The following is a 25,132-nucleotide window of genomic DNA, read 5'->3' on the forward strand; positions in this document are numbered from 1 at the left end:
TGTGAGAGCAACTTGGTGCAGCTGGGCTAAAGGATTAATTGAGAAAACGTGTGCTCCATAGCTGACATGTAGTAAATGCTCAATAAATAGTTTCTATCTCTATTCACAAGAGTTATGTGGATTATGCGTGAAAAGCACAGATGGGTATGTGATATCAAGAGTCATGAAAGATAGAAAGAGCCAGGCAAGAGAAGAGGACTGGGCTCTTGGACCAGGGAGCATGGTCCAAGCAGCAAACTGTGCTTAGTCACCTCGGCTCGGTGGAGAACTCCTCCCTGGGGGCTCTGCTTCTACTGAAGTTTTAGGTCTTCTGGAGACTTTCAGTCCTAGGTGGCCCCAAATATCAAATGTGTTTATATTTTAGGGTTCTGTGGTTTTACAGGTCCCTAAATGGTTACTGTAATATGATGTCTGATCTCAGTGAAGTGGGGGAATATTGACATCAATCCATATGTTGTGCTACTCCAAGTCTAAAGGCAAGGCTGTATTTTCCAGTTTGATTTAGGGCCCTGAGCAGTGGTGGTGGAAGAGAGGAGGGGAAAGCCAACAGGGCCTTGGGGTGAGGACTTGACTTCCTTCCTGTCTGAACTTATTCTCACTGAGGGCAGCCAGGATTGGCAGTTAGCTTTCCCATCTGCTCAAAATGCAGCCCTATAGCGAAGTGTGTTATTATGGATTTTCCTTAACTGTAACTCGATTAAAGAGACTTTCCACATCTAAGACACAATTTTGAGGTCATACTCTTTACCTCCAAAGAAGATATAGGCTGCAACTAGCAAAATCACTACAGAAAATGACAAAGGATAAAAAGCTTATAAAGAGATAATAAATAATCTCATTCTGCAGCAATAGTAAAATATAAGAAGGAATTATTTTTTAAACCAATGATTATTCTCAAAGCCGTTTAAACCATCTGTCAACAGTAACTTACAGGAGGCAACTCCTGATTTCTTTTAGTAAATTAAGCCTACAAATGAAAGCGTTCTTAATTCATTACATGCCAGTACACTTGCCACAAACGTAATTAGAGTCTCATAAGAGTGTCATTTTTGAAAGGTTAATAAATCCATCCACATTTTCCCCAGAGCACCAGGGGTATACTTGCACTTGTCTATGCATAATATAATTTGACTGCCCTTTGAAATGCAATAGACTTCTCAAAGAATTGGTAGATTTTTTTGTTTTGCTTTGTTTTTTAAACCTAAGATAGTAGTGTATTTCAGCATAGCTGAGGCATACAATCTGATGGGGTGAAAAAATAATTAGAAGCTTATCATACCATATATAATGACCTAGCCATCTTAATTCAATCTTTTATTGAAACCATTGGGGCCAGATGTGTTCAAAGTTCAGAATTTTTCAGATTTTATAGAGATAATACTCAGCATATAACATATATAATACCCACAGCAGGGTCTAGAGTAGTACCCTATAATGACCATATTGATATTCTTGCAGCAAAATCTTAATATTAAAATATGTTTTGCTACCAAATGGATTTTGGTCCTAAGCTTACCAAACAACAAGAAAACCAAAACATTTTGGCTTTTGGAATCACACATAAGCAGCGGTGGACTTGCAGTGAATTTGCATCCTAACTACCCCTGGAAGAATCCCTAAAGGATTGTGGGAACAGAAGAGAAAGAGTTGCCAAGAATTTGGCTTGAAATTGAAATAGGAGACTTTTATTGTTTTCTACCTGATGATTCTTTAAGACTCATCCACCAAATGTCTCCCAGGTTGCAAAAAATACCAACTCCACATAACACTCTGTCTAAAATGAGTAACTTGGAAGAATTATCCTCCTACTGACATCAGCTCATTGAGCTTTAATTGTACCCCTGATTTGCATGAGAAAATATAAAAGGGAGTGTAAAGTAAGGACTGAAGGAAGGAAAACAGTCCCTTCCAGCTACTGTGCAGGTGTTTTCCTCACAGTACTTCTCTGTGGAGTACTTTTCTATCAGCTGAAAACACCTGCAACAAAATGATCAAGACAACAGAGTAGACATTAATAAAAAATGTTTTTATCATCATATCATTTGATTGGAGGGGAAGGGCTAATTTTTGTTTCCTATTGTATTCCCCCTGGTGTGTAGCAAGTGTCAACACAATGAACATAGTAGATGCCTTTTGTGAGTCTATTAAAGTGGATTGAGGAAGCACTTGCTCTCCACATACATACCTTTTGTTTATTGTTTTTCAAAAGATATCTGTGCTTCTTCCTCAGTGTTGAGACTACTTTTTGTGTTTTCTTTCTGGGATTCAGAGGCATTAGATGCTGCTCCTGGAGCTATTTATAACTCTGGGTAGGTAGGTAGGTCTCACATACCTCCTTTGTGCTTCCTTGGGGCTTGTAGGAGTACATGTTCTGTCACTGCAGATGATCTGTTTTGATCACATTAATAAGGAGATGGCTGACTAGGAGCTGTGCTTCCTTTTCAGTTGTTCCCCTATATTTTTATGAATTAATTTCTGTTGAGTTTTGAAAATTGTGTTGTTGACAGACATTTGTGCCTCCACACAATCATATGTGTCTCTGCCCATAAATAGCAGCTTAGTCAATCACTCAGGGGAGGGCCTGCATCTCTACGCATCCACCAGACTCATGTTCTCCCAGCAACAAGCCCATGTGCTTCAGCTATTGATTTGGTTTTCACAGGTCAGCTGAAATGTGCATTCACATAATGAAGGAAAGTTTCATGAAGTGCTCATTGTTATTGTTTTTTTTTCTTTCCAAAAGTCAGGATAGTAAACTTCTACTTGAAATTTTTCTCTGAATGATCAACATTCCAAATTTTTACTTAGATTATTGATTAGCTGCTCTGTTGAATTCTCTATCTTGTAGGAATAAAACATTTTGGGTTTTGTTCTAGGAAATAATCTAAGATATCTCCATAAAGCACCAAGCTACATGTTTAGCAATTGTTTCCACTAAGAAAGCCTGCAACTGGGGAATGATCGTGGAAGTAAAAAGATAACTAGTCTCTTTTGTGACTATTATGCCTATCATGCCTATATTGTGCCTACTATGGGCCACATGCAGTGCTAGACCTCTTACATACACTATCTTATTTTATCCTTCCAACATCCTTGGGAAGAAATTGTGGTTATTCACATCTGAAAAAGGAAGGAATGGAGGCAAAGGGGTTAACTTGGGCATATGCTAGAAAGTAGCAGAGCTAGGATTCAAGTCAAGTTTTATCTGAGTATGAAACTGTTCTTTCTGGAGACATCTCTGCATATGTCTCATATATTTTGATCTGCATAGTTTGGGGAAGGTAATTTTTCATATTTTATTGTGTAGGAATGACCTCTGCAGACCTCAAAGGCAGAATTGAGAAGGAAATAAAAGTAGTTTCACTCTTCTAGAATCATGTATTTCCTTATACATTAAGGGAGAACTGGGCTCTGTTTAGCATCATCATTATTAAAAATATTTATGTGAGGAAAAAAGTATTTAGAACTATTATTGCTGTATAACTAAACATGTTATCAATACACTTTATTTGATATTTATGCTATATGTATGTCTCTCTTTCTCTTCTTTGCTTTTTACATGATCAGCATGAAAATGCGGCTTCTGTTTCTAAGAAACTCTAAAAATATTACTCACCTGCGCCTACCATGTTCTGCCACATTATAATCTTGGTTACAGCTTTTAAAATGTCAGAACAGAAGATCATGAACTAGAGATGTGTCATAGACAAAATCATTTAAAAGGCAAATTCAACATAATGGACTAAGAAAAACAATCCAACTGTGAGAAAACTTGATGCTGACCCACAATTTTGTTTTTCATAGCATCTTCTGCAAACTACAAAACTGTGTGAGCACTATGATTAAAACTGCTAATCTCTTTTTTTGCCTAGACCCTCTCCTTCCCCCCGATCCCCAACTGGCCACAAAATGCATCTGGCCCATGGCGGGGGGAGGGGGGGCCCTGACTGCCTCCAGCACCAGTGGAACCCAGGCCGGCTGTAGATAGATAGTTTTCACCCCGTGAGCCGGTGAATTCAAAAAGAATATTTTGTTGCTCTGGACAAGCAATCATCCCAAATTTTAGAAGCAGTCTGGGGTGTATATTCTGTGAATCTGCTCCCTGCTTGCCTTTTCCCTAGTTTGTTGGAATGAACACCTGTCTTGGCTCCCCAATTTGTGCCGAATTGGATGATGGTCACTGAGCCCCTCTTCCCTTCCAGCTGATGGATAATCAGCAGTGATGTGCAGCACAGCCTCAGTTCTCCTGGGAGCCAATGCATATTTGAAAAAATTTGCTGCGTGTCTTAACTAGTTATTGGTGATACAATGAGATATGACACTTCAAGACAGTTGGAGTGATAGACAAGTAAAAAGTGAAAGGAGCTATCACGGGGATGTGTGTGAGGTGGTTTGAGAGCACTCAATCTGCCCTTGGAGGATCAAGAAATGCCTCCCAGGAAATCAGTGTATCATAAGATACCTTCACTCCCATGTTTATTGCAAGCACTACTCACAATTGCCAACATTTAGAATCAACTTAAGTGTTCATCAATAGATGAATGGATAAAGAATTGTGGTACATACACACCACAGAATATTATATAGCCACCCCAAAGAATGAAACCCTGTCATTTAAAACAACATGGATGGAACTGGAGAACATTATGTTATGTGAAATAAGCCAATTACAGAAAGACAAATCTCACATATTCTCACTCACATGTGGGAGCTAAATATTAAAACAATTGATCTCATGGAGACAGAGAACAGAATGATGGTTGACAGAGGCTGGAAAGGGTAGTGGGGAGATGGGGATAAAATAGGGATGGTTAATGGGTGCAAAAATATAGTTAGATAGATAGAATGAACAATATTTGATAGTACAACGAAGTGACTAGAGTCAACAATAGTTAGGGTGTACTTTAAAATAACTAAAAGAGTGGAACTGGAATGTTCCTAACACAAAGAAGTGATCAATGGTTGAGGTGATGGATACTGTAATTACCCTGGTTTGATTAACATGCGTTGTGTGCCTCTATCAAAACATCACATGTACCCTATAAAGACATACAACTATTACGTACCCATAATAATTAAAAATAAAACATTTTAAGAATAAAGGCCTCCTAGGGGAAGTGACATTTAAGCTAAGTCTTGTAATATGACCAGGAATGTCACAGGACCAGCCAGATGAAGAGCAAGTAGATAGCTGGAGGAGCCCTGTGGATGGCCCCATGGCCCCGGAGGGCAGAGGAACATTGTCCACAGAGGACCACTCTATGGCAAGGCCCCATCAGGAGAGGGAGACCGTGGAGAACTCAGGGAACTGTGTGTGGCTGGGGCTGAGATCACATGGTAAGGACTGGCCAGTGGTGGGACTAGAAAGGTGGGCAGGGAAGGCTCAGATCTGGGTGGGCTTTGTGTGCTCTGGACAGAGTTTGGACTTTTTCCTGAGAGCAATGAGGAATCATTGTAAGGTCTTTAGGAAGATAAGGGAAAGTCCTATTTTTTGGAAAGATTTCTCATCTGCAGGGTAGAGCATGGTCCGCAGACAACAGTGGATGCAAAACATTGAATTGGATGTCTATGACAAGGAATCCCAGTGAGAGTCATGGTGGATCTGCCTACCATGGCCCACACAGAGGGTGGAGAGAGAAGAGGACAGATGTGAGCAATATTAAAGAGATAAAGTCATGAGGACTGGTTGATTGATTTGACCACAGGGGATAAAGGAAAGGGCAGATGGTGACAAAGATCTGAAGGGGACACAAACAGTATACGGCCCTTTCATGTGGGTGATAATCATATGGGTCATTTCTTTTTCATTAAAAATATTTGTTTATTGATATCATTTTAAGTGTATATATTATAAGGAAAATTTGATAGGTGTGGGATTTAGTGATCCAATGTTTTTTAAAATGATAGAAATCATGATGCTATCAAATGTTTGTTATAATTAGGTAGTTAGTATTGCTTATGCTTGACTAAATTATAAATCAAGGCACATTTCTCTCCCACATTAGAGATAACATCTATGTGTTAACCGCTCACCCACTTCAGTTTGTTTAATTGAAATACTGATATTCAGAATCATATAGAAAACCTACATGAACATGTGAGGAGTAAAGAGTGATAAGCAATATATTTTGACATTCCTGAGAAAACCAAGAAAAATCCTTACACAAATATTTTCTGAACATTTTACATAATTGCTATTTTGTTTGTTGTTGTTAGCCAAAAAGTCTTGGCCTTTATCCATTATGTTAGATATATAAAAATATACTTGAACAGGAAAACATTCAGTACTGACAACCTTAACTTTTGTGTTTCTTAATTCATTCTGTGACTGTTAACAACCAAAATGAATCAGATCAAGAATGATATTTTTAAAAATGAGAAAAATTCACAGTTCTAGTACATTTTTTTCTAGGTGGTAATAAGTAATGCTTATTGAAAATAGTGAAAAACTTTCTAGAATTCTTTAAAACTACCTAGAATAACACATACATAAACACAAAATGGCATAATATGTACAATAACTTTTCTTTCAAAACCTAAAGATCAATATTATCACTGGAGTAAACATTATCTTCATTTTAGAGGTGACAGGAAACAAACAAGCGCATATGAGAGAAAGAAAGCTCCCCTAACTGACCTCCATGTGACCAACTCTACGTCCTTTGTTTGAAAGGATTACAACTAACAAGTCCTGAAATATTTTTTCTTTTCTGTCTACCCAGCCATGATTTTTGTCATCTTCTCAAAAAATTGACAGAAACTATGGTACCTTCAAGCCAAGAAGGGCTAGAATTGACAGGGCATCAGTTTGAGACTGCTGTCCACATCTTAGTTGCATGACCTTGAGTGAATTATCTAACATCTTTTTGACCTCCATTTCTGCACACACCTACAGGGATAATTACAGAACCTACTTAATAAAAGATTAAGATACAACATGATATTGTTAGGTAGATAGTGAGGGATTCCAGGTCTCCTAGGTACGAAAGTGGGTGCTGTTGCCATGGTGCAATTGCTCCACCTGGGAAAAAGGACAACGGTGGGTCCCAGGCCCCCATTTTGGTCCTTCCCCACCCTAATCCTATCTTGAGCTACTGTCATACCTGGGGGAGGAGGGAATACCCTACAAATCTGCCAATCAGAACTTAGCACGCCAGCTGCAAAAGTGCAGAGGACTCTCTAGCCACAAGCAGCATAGGTACCACAGAGTCCAGAAATTGAACTAGAACAACCCACATGTGTAGAACAACCCGTATGCAACTCCCAGCTGTCCAGTCATGGTGGTTCCACGGTGACATCTCAGCCACTAGGGAGGTACCAATCTGGGCACTATAAAACAAGATGCAGACTATAACCAGGCCCTGTTTGTGCCCTTCCTTTTGCTGTGACAATGGGTCTGGTCATCATCTGTGGCATATGTATCACAATCTGTAAACCTCTATCTTACTCTTGCCCTATAATCCTATCTTTCTTTCCTCAATAAACTTCATTTTCGTGCTTGCCTTACTTTGGCACATCTGGTCATTTTTTGGCCATGAGCGCACTAAGAACTGACATTTCAGACTGAAACCTGATAATATTAAAATAAAAGTGCTTAGCATTGTGCTTGGTAAATGGTAATGACTCAGTAAATGTTAGCTATATTATTACATAATCATCATTATTATTATTTTAGTTCATAAAGTAAAGCTAAGTAGCCTCCTAGGTAGAAATTCAATCTTATAAAGTAATGACACACAGCCAGTATTCTGAGACCCATGTGCACAACTAAGGAAAACATTACCTTCCAATACTGTCAGAAGCTAGGCCACTTGTAGGGAAATTGGTAAACCTAAAAAGTATGATCCATAACAGAAATTCAAACTGAAGTTCAAATAAGTCTAAAGAAACTCGAGGAGAATTTCCCAGAGATCCTCGCCAATAACCCTATAGGGTTGTCAGAGCTACAGTCCACGTGTTATTACACAATGGACAGATCACTGAATAAATCATTCCAAAGGGGACATCACACAACATCATGTGGTCATGACCCTCTTGTCCCGTAGCCACATGGCAGGCACCTATAATGTACTTTTGCACACAGTCATTTTCTTTTTGAAAGTACATTCTTTAGAATATACTTCTTTTGAAAATAAAAACTTTGGCCAAACTAATTAATTCTCAAATAATATTTAGTGTTTCTTGTTTGCCACGGAAAGGGAAAGAACATGACGATAATTAATGCCTGTCAGATCTGAGAAATACAACATAGATTAATTTTGAATTTCTCTCTCTGCACTGTTCCACTTCTGGCAAAAGAAATGAGTCATATCAAATTTAATTCTTACGACAGAAGGAATCACATGCTGCCCTGTGTATCCCCACGAATGTTTGCATGAACTTCTCTTTCCCTTACTAGCTTTTAGCATTTCAAAGATTGGTTCTTCAGTAATAGGGCTGTAAGTTCACGCAGGCAACTGTAGTTCAGCACTTTACCCTTAGGCAAAATGAACTAGCTTTTCTGTTTAAGTACAATAGTGTACTTTGTACTCCTCACTTCATTAGGCAGAAAATTAACTCCCAGTTTCTATTAGGAACACAAGAACATAGGAACATAAATCCAGCTAATGATTTAAGAAATACAAATTTAAAAAGATCTCCACAAAGGAAATAAACAGCTATTCAAAATTATAGGTGCATGACACAAAACAAATTTCTCACCATATCTTATTTCTGGTTGGGGAGGGAGGATTGGCAGGACTATCTGAAAATACAAAACGATCTCGGAAAAAAAGCGATGACTAATAGGGACCGCTGTGGCTATGGGGCACACCAGAGGTTTGCCTGGGGCTTCTAACTGTCATAGCTTTTGCAATTTGTTGAGGTTTTTGTTTTTAATCCTTTTGAGTCAGAATTATTTCCAAGATCACTGTTTGGTATTTATACACTCATTCAAGAAACAGTAAATAAGGTGATATGTTGCAAACTGCAGTCAGCATGACCTGACCCCAGCCACCCATAAACCATATCCTCTTATTAACCTTCAAAACTATCTCCTTAAAGGTTCAAAGAAGGGTCATTATCTGTAGGCCATTCCAGCCCCTTCTTTCTTTCTTAAAATTCTGCCCATTTTTTGAGGCTCACTTAAGTCTTACCTCCTCCCTGAAGTCTCACCTGCACTAGTCAATGGGCACTGATCTCTCCCTTTTCTGAAGGTCAAGTTTATCTCTAGTATCTATCAATGTATTGGCAATTAATTAAATACATTATTTGTTCACTGTTTTGTTGTTTCTGTGTGTTTTTTTCTTCTGATAAAAATATATAAACAATCTGCTAATGTTCTACGTGTTTGTATTTGTAGAATTTGTAGTTGACCTTTTTAAAGCTATGTTTAGTATTGTGGAAAATGATCATGCTTCTCTAATATATAAGATTCTAAAGTGCAGAGTCACAATCTATATATTACTAGTTTATTTTTGTCTTATGGCACTGAAGTAGAATTTGAACAATAGGCATAAAGTATAACTTCCAAGTTCAGACCAGAAAAATGGAAGAAGATTAATCAGGAAGTTAAAGATTATGCATAGATTGGTCAATTTTTCTGGCAGATGGATAAAGTGGGTTGGTTCCCTCAGTGGCAGTGGATTTTAATGTTCAAGCTGTAATATCAGCAAAGGAAGATAAACAGCACGTCACAGAGCAGCTACCCAAGATGATAGCTAACCTAGTTACCAAATATGTATACAAAAACCAATCATTTTTTCAATATACCACCAACATTAAGTCAGGAACATGGAGAGGGAGGCCATTTATAAAAGCAACAAAAATATAAAATACCTATGAATTGACTTAACAAGAAATGTTTTGAACCCATATGAAGTATCACAAAAAAATTTTGATGAGACATAAAAAGAAGCTTGAATAAATGGAAAAATATGTATGTACCTACAAGGGAAGGATTAATATTACCAAGATGATAATTCTCTCAAAATTGCAAATTTAATGAAAATCCAGTAAAAATTCCAACAAAATTTTTCTTTAGAATTGAAAAAAAAAAAGCCAATTATAAAACTTATGCAAACATGGCAAACAGAGGGAGAAAAATCTTTTTTTTTTTTTTAAGTTTCTTTCTTTCTTTTAATTTTAGAATATTATGGGGGTACAAATGTTTTGGTCACATAAATTGCCCTTGCACTGCCCAAGTCAAAGCTACAAGCGTGCCCATCCCCCAGACAGCACCCACAGCACCTATCAGATGTTGAATTTACCCATCCCCTCCTCCCACCTCCCAAGAGAAAACTCTTTAGTAAAGTATGCACTTTCACATTTTCAAGTATACCTATGTATTCAAGAATTAAGATGATGTGTTAATGATATTGGAAAGGACAGTTTAACAGGGGGACAGGATAGAGAGCTCTGACACAAACCCAAGGATGTTGTAATTAGTTATCAAATACCAAACATGGCATTTTAAGTGAGTGAATAAAGAACGGATTGTTCAAGAAACAGCACTGGCATAATTAGTTAACTATTTGGAAAAAAATCAGCTGGACTCCTGTTGGGATGCTTTTGGATCCTTTTTACACCCAGAGCTCAGAAGGCCAATATATTTGCCTGTTGCTTTTGAGTACAGCAGCTTTCCTTTTGGATATATTTCACTCTTCCAGTATGTAAAAAGCTAAATATCCCTTGTTTTCTAATTAAAGTTTCATCTATTTCTCTGATGACATCAAACTGCATTAAAACTTCCTGGCCTAGAATTTTGCTTATGCACCTTCATCTTTTGATTTCAGCATTTAATTATTTCAGCATTTAATTATCATTCACTTCTGTCTATAATTTCTTTAATATGTTCTTCACATATTGCACTGTGCTCCAGATACCTACTTGTTCATTTGTTTAAAACAAAACTGAAAGTAATTCTAACAGAAAAACTGGAAATCTCCATGCCTTTACTGATCACACAGCTAAATTCTGAAGATTTCAATTGTTTCAAAGACCAAAACTACCTAGCACCAGAAATGTTTTTGTGTCATGATACAATTTAGAATTGTATATTTATAATATGTTCACTATGGAACCACATAAACCGAAAATAAAAAAATTTTTAAATGAGAATCATTAGGTTTAAATCTATCTTTATGATATCTATAAATCAACTAACCACTTTGTGACTCAGTTTCCTCATTTTTGACATGGGTATGTTACTGTTTGTCTAACACTCCTCACTAGGATGTTAGGAAGAATAAATGAAATAATGTATATTAAAGCATGTTGAAAACTCCAAGGTATTCTATAAATGCTAGTTGGCATTTACTGTTATTCCTCATCCTCTTTTTGGTTGTAGCCACTGTGAAGGCTGCAGAAGAATAATTAGGCTTTGTCTGGCACCTTGGATTAGGGATGTCAGGTCAGCCACGAAGAGTCTGGCAGAGCTGCAGCAATGGCAAGAAAGGACCAATGACGTGGTTGCCAGGTGGGTGCCAATCAAGTCTTGAGCCTGCTTATACTTCACTACGAGATCTTGTCCTCTCTCCTCCTAGGGTATCCATCTTAGCCACCACCTTGCTGATCTTTGCCTGAACTGAGCACCCATACCCACTGTGGGCACCCTATTAGTAACTTCAAAGGGGCCTCTTTTCACCGTTGAATTATCCCCAAGTCATGCTCATGTGAATTAGAAGAGTTAGGTATTTCACCTCAGTTCTGTCCCCACTTGCCCAGTCACAGGTGATGGGTTCTCTGCCCAGGACTCCTTACTGTCCGAGTCGGCAGGTACTACAAGGTTCTTCAGCAGAACATGGGTCTTTTATGAGAGGACCATGTTCCTCATGACTATGAGCAACCTTTCCAGGGGCCTGGAGGTTCCCTTTTGCCAGGCACTGGGCAGAAGTCTGGCCAAGACTGCAAGGAGGATTCTAAGGCTTAGGCCTGATTCAGGGCTTCCTTCTATTGAACCAAACTTGTACCCTCAAAAAATTAATACTTCTCTCTTATTTTCCATGCTCCTAGTGTCTACCTCCTCTTCCCTAAACACACTGATATAGACAGATCATTTCAAGGAACAAAGGGGATGTCAAATAAGCTGTTTGGCAAATGTTTTCTATGGTTGCTCTGAAATCCAAGAATAATTTTGTCATTTTATCTATAATGAACATTTAAAGGATTATAGTGAAACTATAGTGAAGAAGGAAAATGCTCGCCTGTTATAAGGCTAAGAGGGTCTTTTACTACTCCACACATGGTATCATTTCAGCTCTGATATTTAGCTGAAACAAGGGAAAATTTTAATGATAAATCCTACATAAAATTATAGTAATTAATGATATTTTCCCCAGGTAGAAATTCTGTGACCTATTGCTGTTTCATCTTTTATATATAGTAAGACTCATAAATGAAAAGAGTGTGATCTTTAACTAGTAAAAGGAATACGGAGCCCTGGGAAGCCCAGATGCTAAATGTAAGGACCCAGAGATAGAGGAGCACTGAAAAGTCGAGAGGAAGGGTCTGCAGATGCTAGAGAGAGAAAGAACACAGATCTCACAGACAGATGTAACGGGGAAGGGACAGGCAGAAGCCCAGCAGTACTAGGACTCAAGCCTATTTTTTTCCTAAAATCATTGAAAATGTGCTATAGGATGTGTTTGTTTGAAAAATAACTTTTAGAAGAATACACACACACACACACACACACACACACACTTTAATTTTGAAAATTTTCACAGCTGCACTCAGTAAGGTAGCTATCAAAGCCTAAAGAATTATTTCAAGGACATCATTCTTCACTTTAGCTCCTGATAATCTCCTTTTAAGCCTCACCAATAAATAGGGAATCCCGTTTATATTTACATAACACAGCACATGATAAATTTTAGCTGTAGCATCAGAATTCTACCTTTGCTTTTTGACATTACAAGCATTTCACATACTGATGATGTAAGTTAGCTTATACCTACCCTGTAGAAAGAAGAAAAACAAATTGACAAGCCTAATATTTTTTGTGACATTCCTAAGTCAGACTGAGGGTTCTGATTTTAGCTCCCTTTGGGACTTTCAAATGGCCATTTGGAATTTGACCTATGGTGTCTTAGCTCCAGAAAAACAAGCAAAGTAATCCATGTAACTCTTGAGGATTTGTCAAAAGGATGGGGTTAAGGGAGAAAGAGGAGGAAAGGAAAATAACGACAGGCTGTATCTGTTCCGAGTCACCTCCTGAAGTTTAAGTTAAGAAGCTAAAGCCCATTTTATCCACTCTCTGACACAGCAAACAGAGGTACTGCCAGTCAAGATAGATCACAAACGGTGTGTATTTCATTTTTCATAAAAGCCTCGAACAATCAGCCCTTCCTACTGAGACAGGACTTTTCATCTGGGTAAAAAATATAGAGAGATTGGCACACAAAAAGATGCTGGGTTTCTTACCCAGAAGTGTTCATTGTGCTAGACAGTATGAGAAGATGTCAATTCAACAGTGGCTTAAGAAACGTCAAAACACCTGCATTTCACTCATCTTTGAGTTGTCATACAAAGGGACCTTTTCTAATTTTATTTTTGACCATTTTTTCTTTTCTTGTTTTTTCCTTTTTTATTTTAAATTCAGAGACCTTTTTTTTTATTAAGTAGTATGATAATATAAATCAAATGCATTTTAAGGGTCAGTGCCAAGAAAAAGATTTTGTAACTTAAGAAACCAAAATAACAGGTTGACCTCAATTTCAATCCCACAAAGCTTCATTGTATTAATACAGGGAAAAGGCCATGATTTTAGTGCATGTTTGGGAGAAAATAAGGAAAATTATGTACTTGCTTTTTCTCCCTATTAGAGGAAACCTGAAAGGCTCTTAAATGAATTTAGGAGCAATTTTTCTTTTAGGAGCAAAAGTATTAGCTTTGGGGGCTGTATGAATGTTCATTTAATCAATTTATTTAATCCATCAATAATTATTTTAGTATATTTTAATTTTCAGGTCCTGTGCTAGGCTCAGGGTGGGGTATATATGGTAAGAAAAAAAATTACATAGTTACTCATTCTAGTAATTGCCAGTAAGGAACAGATAAGATACTTTAATAGAGATGACCTTTTTTTCAGACTTTTTTAAAGATAGGGTGGTCAGAGAAGACCTTTCTGAGGCCATGGTGTTTAAGATGAGAATGAGGAGAGAAGGCAGCTACACCAAACAGAGATGTAAAAAAATAAACATTTCCAGAGAGAAGTTACTAAGGAATGAAGTTATTATGCAGTTTCCAAATATTCCTGAAGAGGTCAAGAGAAAATGTATTCTGATTCCACTTTTTTTCTGTTTTCTCTGTTCTCTCTTTCTGGAATTTGTCATTTGGATATAGGACATCCTAGGCAACGCTCCAATTTTCTTTTATTTTCTGTGTTGCTTTACTTTTTGGGAGACTTTCTAAACTTTATTTTTAAAAATTCTGTTGAGTCTTTATTTGTGCTCTCTTGTTTTAGTTTCCAAGAGCTCTTTCTTGTTCTCTGGTTGTCCACTGTTTGTCATCCTATTCTTGCTGCATGATGCAATATCTTCTCTTGTCTCTCCAAGGAGGTTAAGAATATTTTTGAAGTTTTCATCTTCCTGCATAATTCCATTTTGTTAACTCTGTCCTTCCTCCCCTTTCGTTTTTCTTTCCTTTCTTTCTTCCTTCCTTCTTTGTCTTGGTGTTTTTTGCTGTTGTTGTTGTTGTTTTAGTCTTTGCTTTTTTCCTGTAAGAAGTTTGTGATGCTTCATGGCTGACTACGCATGCACTTTATGTGTGGGTGGGCTAGGAACAATCTGATTAGTATGCTCAGGGAGAAGAGAGGAATCTGGCTGGAACCTAACACTGGAGAGTCTTTATCGCTGAGATTTCTCACAGACCACTCTGTCTGTGTGCCAGGAGGACATAAGCCTCCTTCCAAAGCTCTGGAGTTAAGTAAAGAAGAAAGCTGGAGGTCTTTTCATTTACTATGTAAACTTTTACTTAATCCCTCAACTGTGGCTGATGTAGCCCCAGGGCACAGAACTTCTCTTTTACCCTTTTCAGAAACAAATCTATGTTTTCTACTTGGGTTGTCAAAGAGGTAGTTGCTCAGATGGGTAGAGCAGAGCAGGGGATCTGGGAATCTAACTGCTTCTCACACGGATTTCCGACAGGACAACCCTATTTTAGCCTTACCATTACTCCTATCCTAGTAGCAACTAGTGCCACCATTCCTGAGCCTTTGCTTCTAGGAGCAGAACTGGTGGCTTTCTGGTTTTCTCACTGTATGCCAAGTAGTTAAATGTCTCAAGGCTTCTGTCATCTACCACTTGTCCATCTGCTTTTCAGTTTCCAAATTCTGTTGCTATACCCTTCCCATTTAAAAAATCTCATTTTAGCCTTTTTCATGAGGCTTCAGGAGCAAGCAGAATTCAATGGATGTATAAAATCTGTCTTTATCCAGAAATTCCACATATGCTTTAAAATTTATTTGTCATATATCTTATATGCTAAAATATCTTTTTTGATTCACTGACAATGGAAAATTTAACTCTCATCTCTCTTAATCTCTACATAGTGATCAACACTCCTGACCGTTCCCTATGTCTTGAATTATGCTCTCAATAGAAATCTTGAATTACTCTCTCAATTACTCCCCAGCTCTCCTCATATCTTCCTACCCACCACTTTTCAGACTCACTTTCTGGCTCTTTCTCTCCTGCACCCACCGTCAAAGGTAGAAGTTTCTTATGGCACAGTGTTAGGTCCTTTCCTCTTTTTACTTCTTATTCTCTTTCTAGATGATGTCATTCAAGTTCTTTGCCTAAGTGCTGACATTCATAAATTTATTTCTCCAGTCTAGACCTCATCTCTAAGATTTAGATTGCTGTATCTAATGGTTTACCTGACACTCCTTAGATGTCTCAAAGGCAAATAAGGTTCAAAAGGTACAGAAGGAGAACTTACAATCTTATCTCCTCAAACTTGGTCCTCGTTTAGCATCCTCTGTCTAGGTATAGTGTCACTACCCAGATACATAAGCTAAAAACTAGAATTCATCCTGAACACATTCTTCTCTCATCCTCCATAGGCAATCCTTCAAGTTCCATTGACATAATTTCAAATACATGTGCAGTTCATTTGCTTTTCTCCATGTTTTCTGCCAATATCCTCAAATACCAACATCTCTCACCCAGACAAGTGAACTTGTCTCCTCACTCACCTTCCGGATTCAATCCCCCCAGTATTCTCCACCCTAATCCCAAACTAATTCTTGCATGGTGTTTTTGAAAGACTATATGAGTTTTCCTATCTCTGCCTAAAATATTTGCTGATTTACTTGCATTTAAGATACAGGCCTAAATCCTTAGCTTTGCTGGCAATAGAGTGAAAGGCCTGGCCCCCTCCCCATTCTTGTTCCATCTCACATCATGCCACTCTTTGGTTTCTGTACCTTATCCTATTGTCCATCTTCATTTCCTTGAGTGTCACAGGCCCCTCCTGACACAGAGCCTTTGCACATGCTATTCCCTATGTTTCCTTCTCCTTTGTCTGGCTATACAGACCTCCTTTAGCTCTAAGTGCTCAGGGGTCATTTCCTCCAGCATGAACTAGGCGTCTCACCTTGTGCTTCTCTCTGTTGTGCTGTGTTGGAATTGCTTAGTTACACACCTGTATCCCCATCAGACTAAGAGCTATATGAACAACTCTTTGTATCTTTGTCTCCTCAGCACAAAGCACGGTCTCTGGCATGTGCTGTTCGTAATTACATTCTGAATGAATAAAAGAACTCACTTAATGTGAAGAAAAGTAAATTACCAGTGACAAAAAGGAAGCTATACTTTTATAACACATGAGGAAATAAGTATGATTCTCAAGAAAAATATTTTTCAAAGAAGAAATTTGTATAGAAAATGAATATCAACACTTTCTTACTTTCTTTGTTTTGCCCATTGCCTTCAGGATGGAAAGATTTAGGTCTTCAAGTGCTGCTAGGACATTCTCATACTCGCCCAAGTGCTGAGAAAAATATTCTGAAAAGTGAAAATAATGAAAATAATGAAATAAATTCATGTTTGAATTTAGGCAATCATAAAACAACAAAAAATCAACTGATAATTTATTCCATAAGTGAGGAAAACAAATAAAATGTCAGCTATAATGAAAACTGGAAGGTTTTCAAATGAGACTAAGGAGCCAATCTGCTCATTTCATTAAATAGAAAAAGAAAAAGAAACCTGGATGGTTAGTTACCATTATCTTTAAAGAAATGTGCTTTCCTATAAAAATAAGAAAAAAAAAATTGGATCAACAAGGTTTCAACAAAAAAAGAATTGTTCTTGATGACATATTATTATAGATCTCACCAGCATAGTAATTTGGAAAAAAATTAAGTTATATTTTACTGTTTCTTCCAGGAAACATTTAAGGAAGGCAAGCACTCTTCAAGGTTAAGAGTCAGTGATGCTTCAAAACACAAGTGAGGTCTCCTGTGTACCTTCTATGTAACTGCTCCTGTCATGGTCTAATTTTTTTTCAATAATTTAGGCAGAGTAAATGTCATGCCTATCACTTTAGTTGCTAGGAATAAATAATATATAGATGTTATGATTAAAATGAAAACTATAGAACATGAACTGATCCTAAACTAGTAAAGTGAAATATAATAATAGAGTTAAATGCAAAGCCTCTTATTTACTTATAGAAATCTGAAGATTTCTATAATGAGAGCAATCTAGCCTAACAGAAATTTATATATTGAAAAGATCTAGGGCTTTCAGGCATTAAAACATCAATAGTCCTCACCATTCCTGTGAACTCATCTTTGGATGAATTGTAGTTTGTCTCTCTTTAATGTGCCATAAGTACTCACGGAATTCAATTGAAATTATAAATATAATCACATGTAAGCCACTTGAGATCACTGGGATACATTTCAGTATGTTTGATGGAAACTGCCTTGATTAATTTATTTAATACTACAGATGGAATTATTTGTTGACATTGATATTAATAACAAATGGAAAATACCAGTGACTGATTTATTAGTCAATGTGCTGACTTTTTCTGGAAGAAAGAAAACACAGGTGAGCAATAAATCAATTCCAAATCATGGTTGTCAAAATACAGTTAGATTATAGATTTAATCTGTACACACAGATTAAAAACAAATGACACATTTTTAACGAAAACCAAAATGTGTTCCTTAACAACGGTTGTGCAAATCATCTCTCATAAAGATTCCTTAGGAAGGAATTATTTGGAAGATAAATAGAAAGTAGATACTCCTTAAATACCTGCTTCAAAATAACGTTTTAATTTTTGGTTATGATGTTGACTTTCTGATAGGGCTGACAAAGATTTCTGACCTTGTCAGTGCAATTATTTGTAATAAACAAAGTCCCTGTGAACAACATTCTTCATCAGCCTGCAAGCAATGTGGCTGTAGAATATTCGTAAGTTGGAAAAATAATCAGTATCATAACTGAGTTCATACTAAGTTGAAACAAGCAAAAAATGTAATAAAAATGCAAAAAAGTAAAGTTATTTTTGTTTTTATACCTATACAAAGCCTCAAGGAGGATCATAATAGAGGTTTTAAATGCAATTAGACAGAAATGTATACAGTGAAAACAAAAGAAATTTGGTGCTAAAAAAGGTTTATTTAAAAAAGAAAAACAAGAGATAAAGCCAACTTTTAAAATAAATACGTCATGCATAAACAAGATATTTGGCTTAATCAGTAAGGTTCCAGGAGAGAATTTTTCTTTTCCACTTTGAAATGGGACCTATGCACACACATGTAGGCACATACTGATAAAGCAGGTGAGAAAAACAAGGACTAGAGGCTTCAGAGCTGACACCTATCTGGACTTCATTCATTCATTCTTTCCTTCATTTATCCATTTGTTCATCTCAACTCTCTAAGAAGAAAATAATCACTAGATAGCCAAGAAAATGACTGAAAAGGGGGAGCATTACAATATCCAAGCCCTGGATAGGAACTGAAATTGGTAATCTAAGCATATGGGTTATTTCGAGGTGGTGTAGCTCAAGTCACTAATGCTCTTTTATAGCTTACTCATTGAGAGACGTGTGTCAGGTAGCCAAGGTAAGTGGGCTCCAACAGACTCAAAGAGGGAAGTTAGATGAAAGAGCCAGAGACAGCTAACATCAACAAAAGGAGATAATTTCCCTCCACTTCATCGTGCTGAGTATTCATGTGCTCATTCCATGACCTAAAATACATTTATGTAGTGCCTTTTATGTGTCAGCTGCTATAGCAGAAGCTTGGAATACAAAGATGAAAAGACAGAACCTCTATCTTTAAGGAGCCTGTAATCCTGGTAGGGAAGATAAACATTTCAACAAACAAACAACTGCAGTACACATGATCATTGTTTAAGATAATAGTTCAAGAGCCCAGATACAAGGTGCAATCCAAATTCAGGGCAAAGAATGCCCAAGTCTGTCTGGGTAAGTTAGAGAGAATTTCACAGAGGAGACCCTACCAATGGCTCGTTAACCGATGACTAGGACTTAACTCGCTGGATAATCAGTGGGAAGCCATGAAAGCAGGTGATAACTTGTCATGTTTGCAGGAATATGTGTAGTTTAGTTGTTGCTAGGACATAAAGGACAGGACAGGGAAATATTTGAGGATGGGAGGCAACAAGAAAGTAAAATGCTAAAAATCAGTGGTGAGAGAGGAAGCCAGATGTGTCAGAAACATTCCATGCTAGGTGCTCTAACTTTTATCCTCAAGTCTAGTTCAGTGTTTTTGACCATCTGCGTGAGAATCCTCTAGTGCCTCCCTATTCAAAGTGTGGTCAGTGGTCCAGCAGCATCAGTTTCATGTGGGAACTGGTTAGAACATAGTATCTCAGGCCCACCTCAGATCAGTGATCGCAATCTGCATTTTAATAAGACCCTCAGGTGATCTGCAGATGCATTTAAGCTTGAGAAGCACTGCTCTAAGGTACTTGTTAGAAATGAAGATTACTGAGAAGGTCTCATCTACTAAATCAGAATCTTTGGGTTCCCTAGGAGATTATGATGCAGATTAAATTTGAGACCATGATGGGCAACAAGAAACCATGGAACAATTTTGAAAAGGTGGGTGACATCCTAAAATTTTCCTATTAGAAAGGTTACCCTGGATGCACTGGGGATGACATGGGGAATGGTGGTGAGACTGTCAGGAGAGACAAGAGTGGAATCAATTTCCTGGAATGATTTCATCACAGAATAAGGACCACGGGTCATGCCAAAGCTGTAAAGTGAAAGGAGGGTAGGAGCCTACAATTTCAGCAGTGTATCTGCCAGCCCCAAGCCGTGACACTCAGAAAGGCAAGGTCAGCGATGGCTTTGGAAGTGGCTGAGCTTAGACTAATATTTCATTCCTGTTAGGGTGAGTCATGTTTCTCATTTGAATCACAGTGCCAGTGTGAGCTGGCCAAATGTGTTTTGTTCTTAAATCATGACATTAAAGAGAGAAAACAATTCAGAATGAATGCTAGTTCCTTACATGCTTGTCCTTTGGTAACTGGAATAACTTCCTGGAGAAAAAGCCTACTTTTATGGAAATCCGCATGTGGGTTCCATGGACTTGAGAAAATAGAGTTGTATCATATTTACGGAAATATGTGAGAACTAATCTTCATCAGTTTAGGTGAAAAATCTTTGAAAAGTAAAGAGTCTAGACATTGGATATAAGGAAAGAGTATTGCACAATTTATAAGCAGATGTATTAATGTTATGTGTCAGAAAGCAAATTATCTTCTCATGGATATGCCACATGCCATCTTCTCTAATAAAATGCTAACAATAGGTTAGTTTCCTTCTTCCCTACTGTACTTAATCAGTGGTGGTGTATCACCAAAACTACAGTTTTTTGTTTTGTTTTGTTTTTCCTATCCTTCAAGTTGTTGCATTTCCTAATCCTCCAAGTTGTTGCATTTTCAGGTCTAGCCTAAGAATTCCAAATCAGAACCAAAGGACCCATAGCTGCCACAAAGATCTCTCTGGGAACTGGCCTCACAAAGCATTCTTATGAGTTTAGATGCATCTCACAGTATGTACTTTGTTAGAACTTCTCAAGCAGTAGATGAGGTAGGAAAGAAAATGAGATGAGAAAGAGAGCTAAAACTCCCATATTCTCAATAAGGGTTCAGTTAGAAATTTAGAAATATGGATTATTTTGAGGGGGTGCAGATCAGTGTCACTCAAATGGTTTATAACTCAATCACTGAGTGACATGGGACAGGTAGCCGGGGCTCTAAGGGCCTGGAAGAGGGCATAGAGGCTTCTGACCTTCCAGCACCCAGACGTGCTGGCACAGGTCCCTCAGCACTGCCCAGGCTGTGGCAACGCAAGCTGGTGCTGCTCCGCAGTCTGCCCAGGGTGCCTCATGCACAGCTACTAAATGAAACCTTGCGTATGAAGCTAATAAGCTTTTATTCTGGGAGTTTCACATACCCTCGGTTTTTATCCATTGTATGTATAGACATCATTTAACTTAACTTTGAACTTATTAAAATAGTTTAATATTTGGTAACCATTTGGATGAGAAATTACACTATCAAAAATATTCAACCTTGCTCACAAAGCTTTCTTACAAATATGCTTTCAGATCAAGCACCCTCGCTACATGAACTTTCATTGCAATTATCCTTCAACCGTCTATAAATATCTCAAAATCCTTACCTACCAAGTTCAAGATTTGCAAAATAGTTCAGTAAAAATAAGTAAGGTTATGAAAACAGTCATAGACTGGGTAAGGTCAGGAAAGTAATAATTATGCTCCTGATCACTTCAAATACTAAAGATGGCACACACGCAAAAAGCAAAGCCTCGATGCTGGAGTTCAAACATAATTGCCTAATTAAAACTGACTCATATGTTGACTGATAGTGATAAAATATGGCCAAAAGTTGCATTTAGGAAGGCCTTCACAATCATATGTGAAGAGTGAATAATTCTGGCACTCCTATAAGCTGCTTTTCAGGCAGTTAACAGTGGAGCTCAGTATCAGGGGAAGAGAATGAGTGAGAGAGAGAGACTTGACATTTTAGCTTATACACCTACATAATTCTGTATTGTTAAATTTTTAAAAATAGTAGTTAAGTATTACCTTCATAATTAAAATTACAATTTTTTTTTTGAGACAGAATCTTGTTCTGTTGCCCAGGCTAGAGTGCAGTGGCATCAGCCTAGCTCCCCTCAAACTTCTGGGCTCAAGCCATCCTCCTGCCTCAGCCTCCAGAGTAGCTGGGACTATAGGCATGTATCTATACATGGGGTGCATTTTTTCTATTTTTTAGTAGGAACGGGGTCTTGCTCTTGCTTAGGCTGGTCTGGAACGCCTGAACTCAAGCCATCCTCCTACTTTAGCCTCCCAGAGTGCTAGGATTACAGGTTCGATCCTTCACGCCCAGCCACAAAGATTTTTTAAAAAATAAATATTTTAATAGATTTTGAATTCTAGGTCCATAACATAGTAAACTGATGAATTAAGTAACAGCAACAGAATGAAAAGTTTTAGACACCTGAAACTTTTAATTGGCTTCTAGAAGAGAGCTCATGAAATCTACTTTCCATGCCAATCAAGTTCTGCCCCTCCCACACACGAGGGGGGATTTGTGGGGGTGTGAATAGACATATTTCACTTGCTAGCACTGCAGCATTTGGCTTTGATTAGAATTCAACTTAAATATTTACTTTATATTCACAAAATGAGAAATGAAACTGCACTCTGGAGATTAAAATGCATATTCTTGAACAGAGAGGGGGAGGATTATAACACATGACTGGGAATACAATCACTGGATTTAAAAAATATAGAACAATTCCGTTGAATTAAAGCCCCATATGCTAGTGCTCCAACTGAAACTGTGGGGGGAAATCATAGTCAAAGCTTTTTCAATAAATACAAGATAAGTACCCAATCTAGTTCCCTTATGATAGAAGAAAGACAAATTCAAAAACTAATTATTTTTTTGTAGAGGAGTAAGTGGACACTATCATACTTTAAAATTTTAAGTATTTTTAAGGGAAGAGAGAGGATAACACAATATTCCTTAATGACAACAGACAGGCGACACAGCAAATAAAGAGTCACTAAGTGTTTTTATCTTAAAAGCCCTCATATCAGTTTGCTTTCTCATCAGCTGTACCTACGCAGGCAAAGTTAAGTGAAAAACAAAAAAAGTATCTGAATGATTTGAGGAATGATTACTTTGGCCTGACATATGTGGACATTTGAGGCAAACGGGTCTCTCACCTTCATGAAACTATCAAGATAATCCTCTCAATTCTCTGTTCAACTCTCTATTTCACTGGCAGGACTCTCTGCACACGGATGAGAGTGAACCCAACTTGACCTTTATGGAGATTGCTATTCATCATAAAGCCTCGTGGCAATGGTCCATACGGGCCCTTTGGGGCACTCAGCACAGTAATAGCCATGTGCGGATGGTGCCACCGCTTGATTGTGTCTGAAAGCACAGAAGGATTTTCCCCGTTTCTCTCTGCTGATGTTACATAACTAACAGAAGCATGACTTGCTTTGGTACCTAAGTACCTTGCTTCTGCATAAACATACCCTGATTTTCAGGTGGGTTTTTCTTCTTGAACCTGGGAGGGACACTACACAGGGATGGGAGGCACAGAGTTTTGTACGACCATTGGAAAAGTTGAAAGCTCATGGTTAGTGATTACACTCATTTTATTTAGAGTTATTGCCTTGAAACCCTGTATTCTGATATTTTGTCTGGCATGACATCTCTTGGCATTGCTCTACCACTTAGATGAAATGGAAGATAACCACTCTTGAATGTCATCAAATGGCCTTTTTGATGGTTTTATTAAACTCTAAAACTGTAAGAATTACAAGATGTTCAGGAAGTGTCTGTAGTTTCAATTAGGAGTTCCAGAGAAACTCACCTCCAACCATCAAAACTGTTTTGAGCAGCCAAGACAATAAGATCAAAGTTGGACAAACCTTATACATTTATCTTAAAACATAAAACTTAAAACCTTCCAGTATTCAGAGAAATATAGCTGTTTTCAAATTGAATAATTTCATAATGCTCCATATTTTTTCATAAAAATCATGAATTTCAGAAATTTTACCTTTCCATATTCCTAATCTTTGATTTTTGCCAAAGATTTGACTTTACAAAGATGAAGGAAACAAATGAAGAGGCAATTAAACCAGGCATTTGTACAGATTTATCTCTTTCCATTGAATCACTTGTTTTGCAAGTGACATTTAAAACTCCAGGATGGTTCAGGCAGGTATGAGACAAAGTTATTTTTACATTTCGAGGAGACAGCTTTGCAAAACAGTAACAAAAGGCTCTGCACAATATATTGCGAAGAGAATGCTGAGGTTGTATTAAACACCAATTTAAACATATATTCAAACTGGTGGAGAATTTGCTCTTGTGAAACTAATGTACTGACTGTGATAACAATTCTCCTTCCATGAACAAATTAATGAGGCCCAACTCTTTCTGCAGTGAAATACTTGCTTGAGCAAAATTCGTGGATAAAGTCCCTCGAGATTTATCTTTTACTTTATTCCAGAACTACTAATCATTCCAAGAAATATAGAAATATATCCGATAATATTCTTTTTTCTTCTAAAACAAGTAATGGGTTTGATAGGTCTTAAAGAAACTTACCACATAGTTCTTCTGTGTCAAGATTGCTGGAAAGATAAGAAAAAAGTATTATTACTTTGGTAATATTTTTCATTTAAGTTTTTTAATAGTTTAATACAGTTAATCACCTATATGTTATTATTAAATACATTAATAGATGGTATTTAGTTAGGATAGTTCTCTTATATTATAAATTTTACACTGTTTAAATAGTCTTAGGTCATTAACAATGATTATGTCAGATTCTGTCTTTGGACAAATAATTCCTAAGATTTGTGTTTCCCTACGGAACACCCTGGGGAATAATGCATATTGGCAAAGAATGTAGGTTCTGGACCCAGAATGCCTGAGTTCAAATCCTGACTCTACAATTTACCTTCTCTGTGACCCTGGGTATTTGACATCTCTGTGGCTTAGTTCCTTTGCCCCAAGATGGTGATAGTAATAATTTCTGCTTCATAGGAATGCAGTATGATTACAATGAATTAACATATGTAAAGCACTTAAAAGAGTAA

The 25,132-nt window shown here is 37.4% G+C and overlaps 1 protein-coding gene across 1 annotated transcript in view; it reads right to left on the minus strand.

The window, feature by feature from the left end:
• NECAB1 (N-terminal EF-hand calcium binding protein 1) overlaps window positions 1-25,132 on the minus strand; it is a 144,322-nt gene that overhangs the window by 55,316 nt on the left and 63,874 nt on the right. The window contains exons 4-5 of the mRNA XM_045561815.1: window positions 24,639-24,664; window positions 16,888-16,985 (exon numbers count right to left, since the gene is read on the minus strand). Coding sequence (XP_045417771.1) covers window positions 16,888-16,985; window positions 24,639-24,664 — 124 coding nt within the window. The remainder of the gene's footprint in view (window positions 1-16,887; window positions 16,986-24,638; window positions 24,665-25,132) is intronic.

The sequence above is a fragment of the Lemur catta genome, chromosome 9 (genome assembly GCF_020740605.2).
Source record: "Lemur catta isolate mLemCat1 chromosome 9, mLemCat1.pri, whole genome shotgun sequence".
NCBI classification, from domain to species: domain Eukaryota; kingdom Metazoa; phylum Chordata; class Mammalia; order Primates; family Lemuridae; genus Lemur; species Lemur catta.